This window comes from Thalassophryne amazonica, chromosome 20, assembly GCF_902500255.1.
Source record: "Thalassophryne amazonica chromosome 20, fThaAma1.1, whole genome shotgun sequence".
Classification (NCBI taxonomy): domain Eukaryota; kingdom Metazoa; phylum Chordata; class Actinopteri; order Batrachoidiformes; family Batrachoididae; genus Thalassophryne; species Thalassophryne amazonica.
This window is the reverse complement of record NC_047122.1, coordinates 28,464,306-28,476,030: the sequence shown is the minus strand read 5'-3', so window position 1 is coordinate 28,476,030 and position 11,725 is coordinate 28,464,306. Positions and strand designations below refer to the sequence as shown.

General features: G+C 40.0%; 1 protein-coding gene across 6 annotated transcripts; it reads right to left on the bottom strand.

Annotated features, from left to right (window-relative positions):
- Positions 1-1,876: 1,876 nt before the first annotated feature.
- Positions 1,877-10,519, bottom strand: mbpa (myelin basic protein a). Of its 6 annotated transcripts, none has more exons than XM_034160333.1 (7): positions 10,256-10,519; positions 8,837-8,932; positions 8,567-8,593; positions 8,331-8,351; positions 5,224-5,340; positions 5,131-5,177; positions 1,877-2,790 (listed from the first exon to the last, which is right to left on the bottom strand). In XM_034160333.1, the coding sequence occupies exons 1-7, from the start codon at positions 10,373-10,375 to the stop codon at positions 2,640-2,642; spliced, it is 579 nt and encodes a 192-aa protein (XP_034016224.1). In that variant the 5' UTR covers positions 10,376-10,519; the 3' UTR covers positions 1,877-2,639. The 6 variants fall into 6 exon arrangements, with proteins under 6 accessions (XP_034016224.1, XP_034016225.1, XP_034016226.1 ...); XM_034160337.1 differs by having other exon boundaries at positions 2,678-2,790; positions 5,131-5,151; positions 5,257-5,340; positions 10,256-10,518; XM_034160334.1 differs by lacking the exon at positions 8,331-8,351 and having other exon boundaries at positions 10,256-10,518.
- Between the last annotated feature and the right edge of the window lie 1,206 nt (positions 10,520-11,725).

Genomic DNA, 11,725 nt, shown 5'->3' with positions numbered 1-11,725 from the left:
ATCCGTACCTCCGGAGGCAGTGAGCGAAGGGAAAGTTCTGTGTGTGTCTGTTTATAATCTTCTCACCCAGAAGAAAAAAGAGTGTTTACACAGGAGAGAAAAGTGAGAAAATGTTAATGCCTGTTTGAGAAAAGTGTATAAAGTGTGTAGTGAGGGGTTTTACAGCCTTAAAACATCTATAATAATTGCAAAAAATAGCGCTGACTACTTTGCGGATTTCGCTTATCGCGGGTTATTTTTAGAATGTAACTCCCGTGATAAACGAGGGACCACTGTACAGCATGTCCGTCTGGAGGTGGAATTACCAGGCAGTAGTGTGCCCAGCCGCTACAATAGAGATAAAAATAAAAACACTACTCTGCGCCTTACTCCACGTGACACGCGATTGCAACGTGGACAGTGACAGCCCATTCATTCATGTGAGTGCTTTGCTGTGCCGGACATGGGGGCGTGTCGCTTGTCGGTGATGTGTCCATATTGACATGATCAGATGTGATCACATCCGCTGTGTTAGCATTTGACATGTAATCACGTCATGGGTTGGATGTCATTCAAAATCTACAAGGAGGGAATTGACCATGGCCCACAGCCAGTGACTGCGTTCCTGCGGCTCTTTGTGCCGCTCCACATCGCAGCTGACTACCGCGTCAGCACAACACAAAGCTCGGGAACACGCATATGTTCCAACCACCCATGTACAAGACACGGTGGTGCATGCATGTGTGCAAACAATGATGACAGGGGGAGGGGGGTCAAAACAAAAGAAATCACCTTTGGATCGCCCTCAGCCACGTCTCAGCATGCACAGCAATGACCATGCAGCCAGGCTGGGCCATCTGAAATTATCCGTCTGATCTTTATGATCAGCCAGCTTGCGAGGCTCACGTGATGTCCACCACGTAAGTCATAGTCCACATGACACGGTGTCCTTTGGCACGCCAAGTGGCCAAGGACAGCTGGATGCGTGGACCCTCCATGTGACCGGCCGCTTTCATCTCCGTGTGGCTGGCTGTTCGTGTGGCTCAGGGCTGATCCAGGCAGGTGGCTCGCAGCAGCCGAGAACTTCTCTGGCCTGACCACCGGTCACTGCGTGCGCAAGGAAAGGAGGGATGTTTTTATTTGTCATGTAATTTCATTAAGTCCTTGTTTACTTCCATGGGTATGGTTCATGAACAAAAAGGAACACAAGGATGATAATTCTTGTATTCTCTGCTCCTTTTAACAGGAGTTAAATATTTTAACAGATAGAAAGAAACCCATTTGTTTCCTCAATTCCAACACAGACACCATCCCAGCATCAAGTCATCAAGCATCAATTAAACATTACCAGTGACACGATTGTCTTGCATTTCAACGGTACATTCATTGTTCTTATAATGTTCTATAATGTCTCAATATTTTGTCCTTACACATTTTCTTTGATTTGTGAACATTTGTACAATATTTAATTGCTTCCACTGCTGTGAGAGCGTGATGTGGTGCCACACCTCTCATGTGGTTGCACTGTTTTGGTGCGCGTGCACACGATCGTGCACGAAACCGTCGCAACGGGATCATATGGCATCCGTACGCGGCTGTCCGACCATCTGTCCTTCCTGACTGCGGCTGGAATTTTTCGGGTTTCGCCAATTCAGCCTGTTTCGGTCTAATTCTGCCTGATTCGCCCAATTTCATGTTATGTGTGAAGGGGCCTTAATCTGCAACAGACTGGCGTCCTGTCCAGGGTGAACCCCGCCTCACGCCCTGTGACTGCTGGGATAGGCTCCGGCCCTCCGTGTCCCTTGGAGTAGCATGTATAGAAAATGGATGGATGGATTCACGAAACATGAAAATATAAATAGTTAAAGCAATTAATAATAATAAAAAAGACAGATCCTTAAGTTAGAGAGGAGAAACTTTATTTTCATTTGGACTGAATAATAAAATTACTTTTAAGTGATGCAATAATACAAAACTCGGTATCAGTTTCTGCAGCTCCACAGTGTGTCAGCAAACAAACACACAAACATTCTGCAGTGCTTTTAAAGTGAGCGTATAACACAGCTCGTGCACAAATGACAATAACATTAATTCTGCACAAAATAAAATGAACAAATAGCCCTTCTGTGCTAAACTCCTTCCTGCTTCACCTTTGACCTTTGAACAACTTGCCATCTGACCTTCAGAGAAAACAAACTTTTTATGTCTCCTTCAAAATAAAATAAATCACGTCAAAATGTGTTATTTAGATGCAAACAAGCTGCAGTATGAATCATTCTTTAAGTGGATTGAAAAAGGGCTTTTTATTGTTTTCAGCACAAGTTTATTCGCTACAATAAAACCTTCAAACTCGTTAGAACTCATAAAGCTGAGTAAGTTTCCAAACACATTTCTGTACACTGTACACATCACTCAGGCACAAACACGGGCACGCCGCAGACGCTCGTTAGACAAAACAAACTGGCTTTCGGTGTGTGAGATTCGAAAAAGATAAACTGACAGCAGACGCTAGCACCATCGAAAGGTGATTCTACAGGAGGATGTTTTACTGAAAAACCAAACCTCCGAGAGCTTGAAACAGCTGCACAAGGGAGACAAGATCTTCAGAAGCATTAACAGAAGAAACTGGCACGTCTGTGACCGTGTCCAGGAGGCCGGTGTTAGTGGGTTATCGTAGGCGGAGGTGGTGGATCTGCTGCTGCTGCTTCTTCTTCTTCTTGTCCCATCAGTACTGGATCTGTGGTTTGGTCCTCAGAGGGCTTAGAAGATGGTACTCCAGCGTTTGGGAGGAGGACGGGACTTGGTTTCACCCTGTTGAGAGGTCAGAAGGTGAAGGTGAAGTCACGTGACGTGATTTTAATTTTTTTCACATCTAGCAATAGTCTGGAGTGGGAACTGATGTCATCACTCTGATTGTCTCATGCTTCACACTGACTTTGGTTCCACCCTGGAGATGAATTTTCAGCAGCTGAGGTAGACGTCATGGACAGAAACAAAAGTGATGCGAGTTTTATGCGTGGTGTCACTGTGAGTAAATGATCCACCTGAGTTTATTAGATTATTACACTCATATGCTGATGCAAAAGCACGTGGATGGTCGATGCTGCATGGCAAAAACCAAGGGAATGATGAATAAATAGGGGAGACTGGGACAATCGTAACATATTTGGCTGGAGTGCCTGCAACCCCAAACGTTTTTGTACAATGCTTCTCATACTTTGTGTTGCACGTGCGCACTGAAAACATTATTTATTTCAGATTGTATAATAATAGCACATATTCCATAACTTGCTTCAAAAAGCGGGGGGGGGGGGGGTTGTTTCAGTCTGACATCAAGATATATTTTTACTGTCAAAAGACAAAAGCAAAACTGAAATGCATTTTAAAATTTAAATTTGATGGGTTTCACTAAGTTATGAAGAGATGAACATTATATGCATTACATGTTACAATTAAGACCGATACTAGTAGTTGATATCAGAACTGTGTGTGCTACCGGTTGTATTTGTGATTGAAAAACCAATGATTCATTAATCACCTAAAACTGAAGGATACACAAAAAAATGAAGACATTATTACTTTTATATAACTATTTTTTCAATAGTGTAACATTAAATTCAATTTATTTAGGTGCAAATGTTGCGTGGGAGGTGGAAGGGGCACTTCTTAGGGCCTCTTCACACATAGTATAAGTAAGTACAAATCATGGCGGAACAGCTCGTATGAGCGAACCACGAAACCATAGAGCTGACGGGCAGGCGTGAACGATCTTGCTGCGACGGTTTTGTGCACGATACCGTCGCAGCAGGAACACAATGCAAGCAGCTGGAGCACATGTAACCACATTGCGCAGCTGCTGTGAAAAGAAAAAAGAAAAAAATTACGTCACCCACAGGATTTGAACTTGCAATTTACAAAAGCTCTGATTGCCAGCCAGAAACTTTACCACTGTGCTACCATCACTGGCCTGTAAAAGGTGTGGAAAAAAAAAGAAGCCTGAAATCAACAAGGAGATGGACGTATTTATAAAAAAATAAAACCACACACCATTAAAAAACACCCCAGTTTATTGAATCCCTCTTATCAAGCGGACAATACAAGTATGAACCGTCTGTTCCTCTGTAGATGACCCATGGTCACAGACGTACAGTCATGAAATGACATGTATGGAGCAGTGCACTCTCATCACGGCCCGCGCGTGTCCAGCCCGACATGCATGTCTTGTGGACAGTGCGCCTCAGGACAGACACTGTGTCGTGGAACAGAGCTGACATGGGTGACGTGACATTCAGATCGCCTGCTGTGTGTTATGACCTGACGGTCTGTATCACCTGGGACAGCCTGTCACAAAAGCGATATATGTTTTTATGTATTTCCACGTGAGGACAGCAAGCACACACACACACATGCGCGCGCGTGTCTATCAAAACACGTTACATGTTCTGCAGCTGTGACATCCAGGACCAGACATGTCAACAACTGCTGCTGTTAGTAGCCAGCCACACCCCCTGTCCGTTCACGCACAGACCAAGGTGTCACTCTGTAATCAGATGAGAGGCGGCTCCCCCGAGGGGGGCGTGCGAATTACATACACGCCACATGTTGGGGGGAGAGTGCGAAACAAACACACACATGTTGTGGGGGGAGCCATTACTCTGGCACGCTACATGTGTACTTGGCAATTTCACAGTCGTGGGGCACTTAGACAAATTTCACCACCAGCTCAAAAGTGTTTGAATGCGCGAATGGCCACACATTTTCTAAGTACTAAGCGAGAGGTGTTAGATGTTCGCGTGTGTCACCTGGAATTTGGCCGACATATTTAAAATACTCAAAAATATTATGATAAGCATGCTAACAACTGTAGCTGTTTAAAAATTAATATAACATGTCCCAGCATTGTCAAAAAATTTATGTTGAGCTGGTAGACTGAGATGATCAGAGATCGACAATAAAACTGTCGAAAAATAAACTTTTTCCATTTTTTAATTCTTAGTAAAATCTGCAGCTGCTGTTTTACAGACACATGATGACCCCACTCTGACTCTGATTGATGGAAGCCATGCTGTTATAACTTGCCCGATGTTACATCTGTCCCACTCTCCCCTACCTTGAAATGGGAAATCCTTTTATTTCTGTACTACTACTCACTGGTCTGTGGTCAGAGCGTCACTGTTGTATTTGGGTGAATAAACAGAGGAAACAGCACTTATTTATTTTTTAAACTGATTAAAAGATTTGAAGATAAAGAAAAAGAAGCAAATGTAAAGAGCTCACCAGGTTGAAGATTCTGGACAGTGTGCTTTGTTCTCTGCGTCGTCTGACCGGCGACTTTGTGCTGTCGGCACGCGGCGACGAGGCCTACAAAAACACGCTCTATAAGCACAGATGGAAAGAGGACCTGGACCTGAAACCAGGGCCTGAATCCATGATGGTACTTTGTCAAGTTTGATCAAAAATTGTATTCATTTTAAATGAGTTCAAACACATTTTGCCTCATTTTTATTTATTTATTTATTTATTTATTTTTTTTTATCAGATTCCTTTAACAAGTTGTAACACTGTTGCTAGACAAAATATTTCTGCAGAAATATACATCATTTTCCAACTTAGAATTTTTTTTCCCCCCTAATTAATGGCCACATTGTACATTCAGGGAAATTTTTGTTTACGTACTAACAAATATTTATTTATTTATTTATTATATAAATTTAAATATTAGGTAAATTTCCCTTACAGATGATAAAAGTGTAATAATGTAAGGTTTACATAATTCTGTAATGTTTTAATATATACAGGTATTTAAAGACCCAGAGGCTGTCCCAGTAGAATTTAGTGAAATTTTGCATGCTTAAATTTAAATAAATTTGCAAAATATTGACTCAAGTAATCTATGTGAAAATTTTGCATCATGTTCAACATTAATGAACTTTGACATGCAGTATCAACCCCTTTTATTGCTACTTATGGAAATGAACATTGCCCTAGCATATTAGCAAGTCTAATCAACTCCAAACAAAATCATTATAGTCTGCACCCAGTTGAAAGAAAATACTGGATGTAGTACTGATAATATGTTTTCATCAGTCTTACCCATTGTGCTAGCCCATGCTAATTTTAGCAGAGGCCTACTTTGTCAAATTTCTGATCTAACTGAAAAATATTTTTGTGGGGTAATCAAAAAGCCAATATTCAGGCTTCTTGACTGAATTAATGTGAAGAGTTTTGAACTCTTACATTGTGAAATTTTAATTAAATTTCACAATCAAATTGTTAGTATGACCAGCCATTCTATGCTAGCTAGGAAGTTAGCAAGCTAGCTTAGAGGATGGCTCACCAAAACGAATTAGGTTGACTACTTTGCATCTAACAGGCTCAAACTTTTTTGCTTGTTTGCAAATATATAATTTTGATCATATAATTACATCAGTCTTGCCTACTATGTTAAGTCCATGTTAACTTTATCAGGCTACTTTTTCAAAATTGATTAATTCTGTATGTAAAATATTTCTTTACTTAAGCCAGTATTTTGGTTTCTTGAGCAATTCTCAGCTCAAAATACACTGAAATTAATTGAAATGTTCTCATAAAAATATTCATATAACCAGGCACTCTGTGCTAATATAGAAGCTAGCTGGATAAACTCAATATAGAAGTTAGCTGGCATAAATTCATCAAAAACAACTAAGTTGACCAGTTAACATCTAACCAGTAAGCACATTTTCAAAAAATGTGCTTGCTACAAATATTCTTAAAATGTGCTTTCATCTCATTTCAGTTCTTGCAGATTTTGTTAGCTCATGCTAATTTTGTCAGCAGCCAACTGTGTCAAAGTTAATTAATGCTGATTTCAATGCAATATATTAACTTGGGTTATTACGTTGAAATTAATGGAAATTTCCCAGTAAAAATGTTAGCGTAACAAACACTACATGGCTTAAAAGCAATTTTTAACATAGAGGTGCTCTATTTCTAACCTTCAGGTATGAAATAGCAAAAACAAAATTGCAGTTATGTGTTTTGTGTGTTTGTGTGATGCAGGCTAAATAGTGTTATCTGTCTCTTTATAAAAGAACACCATGAACACTACATAAAAGAGGGAAACCATGAAAGGACCACATTCAGGTAACATCCTTTATGGGGAAAGGAAAAAGATGACACGCGGCGTGCTACCCACAGTGACACACAGGATGTGAGCGGGTCACTAATCTGAAGTGCTCGACTACTGCAAGGAGGCGAAAAATTGGTGAGTCACATTGATCACAGAGTGACTGAGCTGTTAAAGCTACAGTGTGTAGGATTTAGGGGTGTTTAGTAGCAGGAATGGAAAATACTGTAGCATTCATAGCCAAGGATGCCGAAAAGGGGAGAATAAGGAGACGGATTCTAGGGGCTCATGACTGACAGGGCCCCAGAGAGGCCCCAATACAATTATAATACTGACAAAATAATATGGGGGTGGCCCAGTAAGATTTCTTTACATGTGGCCCAAATTCCCTGGCAGTGCCCGTGTTCATAGCCATCTGTTCCTGAAATAACGAATCAGTGTGTTTTCATGAGCTTTGATTGAGCCCTTCATATATATATATATGGGAGAGGGCCCCTACATGGAGGCCGCCATGTTGATACAGTAGCCTAAAAGGGGCACACAGTACTTACTCCACCATTTGCATTTAGCATTTTGAAGAGTGGCCAGAATCCTGAAGAAAAATAAGTGGAATCAGTGTGTGTCCTACTAGTTTAAGAGCCCTCATTTTGGCGACACAGAGGATCATACTTTTTTCTTATCGCAAGAGAAGGCAATGGAGCTAACATGAGTTGCCATTGCCAAGGAAACAAAATTGTGATGGCAAAATGGAATATGCAACCTCACCACTAGAGGGCACCAAATCCAACACACTGTAGCTTTAAGAAAAATTAGAGGAAAAAGGGAGGAAGAGGAGGAGGGTGATGAAGGTCAAGAGGTCCTAAAGGAAAATTACCGGTGGTGGCTCATAAATAGTTGAGCAGTTTCAAAGTCATCCAGAAGCATCGAGTCGCTCTGGATTAAAGCAAAAAAAAAAAAAAATAGAATAAATTCACCGATATGATGAATAAATGTGTTATTTTCAAATAGGCAGCGATGTGCTGATACAAGCGGCACCTTTCAATTACATCACAAAGGGCTGTGAATTAGCTGTCATTTTGAATGCATTTGGGGCTGTTATAAAAGATGTTATTCTTCAAGGATACAAAAAGTGAAAGACAGGGTAGAGGTTAGGTAACAGGTGCACGGCACACAAAGAGTCGCGATCAGAGAGATGGATGGAAACACCAGCTGCACAGTCCAGACACAAATCTGCACAACATACCAAACCCAAGACTTCTCTCCACTGCACATGAAAAAGAAACAGACAGTGAGACGATCAGAGTCAGTGACGTTCTGCTGGCATCTGCATCTCTGCAGCCACGCCACAGCCGCCAGCACTCGCTGTCAGCGTGAGGTGGCGATGAAATATTATATGAGTGATTAGATGAATGTTTGTAAGTGACGTCTTTTAAAAAGGAGCTCTGCATCATCACCTCATCGATGAGAAATGAGACTCACCCTGGATTTAGGACGAGGAGACGTTACCTAAGAAACACCAAGAAGCAACAATGTGACTGTTCAGGACAACAACAAATAACTCAGATTATGATTGATAAAACCCTCAGTTAATTTCATCAGCCAGCCTGAACACATCATTTGGGAACTGATGATAAAAGTTTACATGAATTAGTTTTAAAGCATTCTGATTTATGCTACTTATGTATTTAATGTAGATATTAGATTAGTAATGTGGTTGTGGTGGGGATTTAAATCACAAACACATCTTACGATGCTTCTGAAGAAATGCACCACAGCATTTTCATTGGGTCGACGGCGAGCTGAGGATTGCTGAGGGGAGGCAGCCAGGTGACCCCGGAATGACCCCTGTGAGGAGCAACAAAAGTCATAGGTCACACACTCTAACTAGACAAATAAACTGAATTCACATCAAATGGAATCTGAGCTTTAGACTTTGAAACACAGCTGAAAAATATCAACACGTCCTTCGCTTCAGATTAGACATGGACATATTTCAATATAATTTCAAAAACAGAACTCAGTGAAAGTCTGGCCCCACCCCTTTCAGTAGATTTGCCCCAAAATGAGTTGATTTCTGTCCCAACTTAGACCCAAATATCTCACTTTAAAAGAGTCTTAAAAAACACAACAACTTCTTACAATTAACATCTGGAACACATTTTATTCATTTATTTATTTACTTATTTTTGTCCTGGTTAATTAAAATAAAAATAATTTTCAAGCTAGTTTGGGAAAAAAACAAAAAAATATATGTTTTAATTTTGAATCTTTGTGTCAGTCGTGGTCTCAGTGAAGCAGCACGTTTCATTTCACAAGAAGCCACAAAACAAGAACGAAGCACACCTGATGTGAAAAAAAATTCTCACTTCAAATTACATTTCAGGAACATTTTTCCTGGAAATTTATTTATCAGCTGTCTTTCCACCAGCAGAAACGTTTGCCCTTGTGAACCAAATGTGTTTCTTTTGTTGCTTTTTAAAAACTTTCTACAAGTACAGAAGACAATGAATAAATAAATAAAAACTTAATGTTGTATCAGTGTAAATTAGTTTTCTAATGAACTATAAACTACGTAAACTCCCCCCAAAAAGCTGTTTTCTTAAACACTAACTGCAAAAAAATAAAAATAAAAAAATACCAATAAATGTTACAAAATTCAGCGAAGTGCTGCATGAATCATAATCATAATATGCTACGATGCCAAAATGTAAAACTTTTAAAGGTGGAATTTTGCATCTTTTTAGTAATCGATAGTTAAAGGTCAAGTGCCAAAACTTCCTTCACCGTCAGCTGAAGATGTAGACGCTCGGCTCCTCAGTCACTGAAAAAAAAGAACTGTTGGACCAATTTACATAAAGTGCTTCAACCAGAAACACACAAATAAATGAGGTTCATCAAAATGAAATGAAATTAATATGTAATATTTAGACCAGTTTGTTCATTTAATTTGGACAAACTTAATACATTTGGGTGTTGCCATTTGAAGTAATTTCTTTAGGTTTTATCTTTTTTCTGTTTTCTGACTGCCACAAAAACTGTGAATAAAAGTTACCAAATTCAATAAACTGTTGCAAAAAAACAAAACAAAACAACAACAAAGTACAATAAAAAAAATGTTTTTTTTTTTTCTGGAAGTAATATGTAAAGATCAAGTGCAAAGCTGCTCACCTTGCTCCTTTTCTTTTTCTCTCCCGCAAAGAATTTGCTAATCTGGTCCATGAGGCCTGGGTTCTTCTTTTTCCTGCCGAGGCCGAATGCGGTCTGCCCTGAGGTGCTCGCCGTGGCCATGCTAGCTGATGCTGAGGATGGGTGGAGTTGACCACTCTGGCAGTCCAAAGCCTACAGTGCCGACACCCTGCTGTGCTGTTGCTTCAGGGTGCGTTCAGCCCATCTGACGCACAAGGGCCGTCTCTGAAGGCGTTACTCTCCTGGTGCCGGGGCATAAGGCGGGTGAGGTTCTTCTGAGGTTCTGGCTCGGATCCAGGCATTCTTTGGAGCTTCAGTGGCTGTGTCAGTCACTGCCGCCCTCTGTATGGGTCAGTCATTGTGCCAAAGAGACAACGAGGGTTATCTGTGAATGTAAACTGATGCAAAGCGACCTGCGGCACTGTGAGGTCTTTGTTTCAGCAGACACAAATCTACTCAAACCTTTGTGCTGAAATATCCCAGATCACCCAGAGCCACGTGTGCAAGAAAACAAGTAGAAATAAAAGGCTGTGTAGAACGCAGGTGTAACTTTGCATGCTTAGTTTTCCACATTTTTGTATTTTCACATTCAAAGTTTATATTTAGAATTCACCTGCTGCATGTGCACCACAGCAGGTGTGTAGCCATAAAGTCATGGGTCATGGGGTAGGTTGGTGGTATGCTAGATGTCACCATTGTACAGCTTGAAGCCATTTGAAACATTGACTCAGTTTCTGAAGTAGTTTCACTGGCTGTTGTTCACATTTTGAAACACTGATTTTTTTTTCTGAACTATTATTTCACTTACTGTTTTAAGCATTTTGAAACAGTGAATTGTTTTCTGAACTGTTGTTTCACTTACTGTTTTAGCTTTTTGAAACAGTGAATTGTTTTCTGAACTACTGCTTCACTTACTGTTTTGAGCATTTTAAAACAGTAATGTTTTCTGAACTATTGTTTCACTTACTGTTTTAGCTTTTTGATGCAGTGTATTGTTTTCTGAACTATTGCTTCACTTACTGTTTGAGCCTTTTAAAACAGTGATTTTTTTTCAGAACTACTGTTTCACTTACTGTTGAGCATTTTGTAACAGTGAGTTGTTTTCTGAAGTATCGTTTCACTTACTGTTTCAGTGTTTTGAAACAGTAACTTGTTTTCTGAACTATTCCTTCACTTACTGTTTTGAGCATTTTAAAACTGATTTTTTTTCTGAACTGTTGTTTCACTTACTGTTTCGGTGTTTTGAAATTGTAAATTGTTTTCATAGCTATTGTTTCACTTACTGTTTTGAGCATTTTAAAACAGTGAATTGTTTTCTAAACTATTGTTTGACTTACTGTTTTAGTGTTTTGAAACAGTAAATTGTTTTCTGACCTATTGTTTCACTTACTGTTTTGAGCATTTAAAACAGTGATTTTTTTCAGAGCTATAGTTTCACTTACTGTTTTGAGC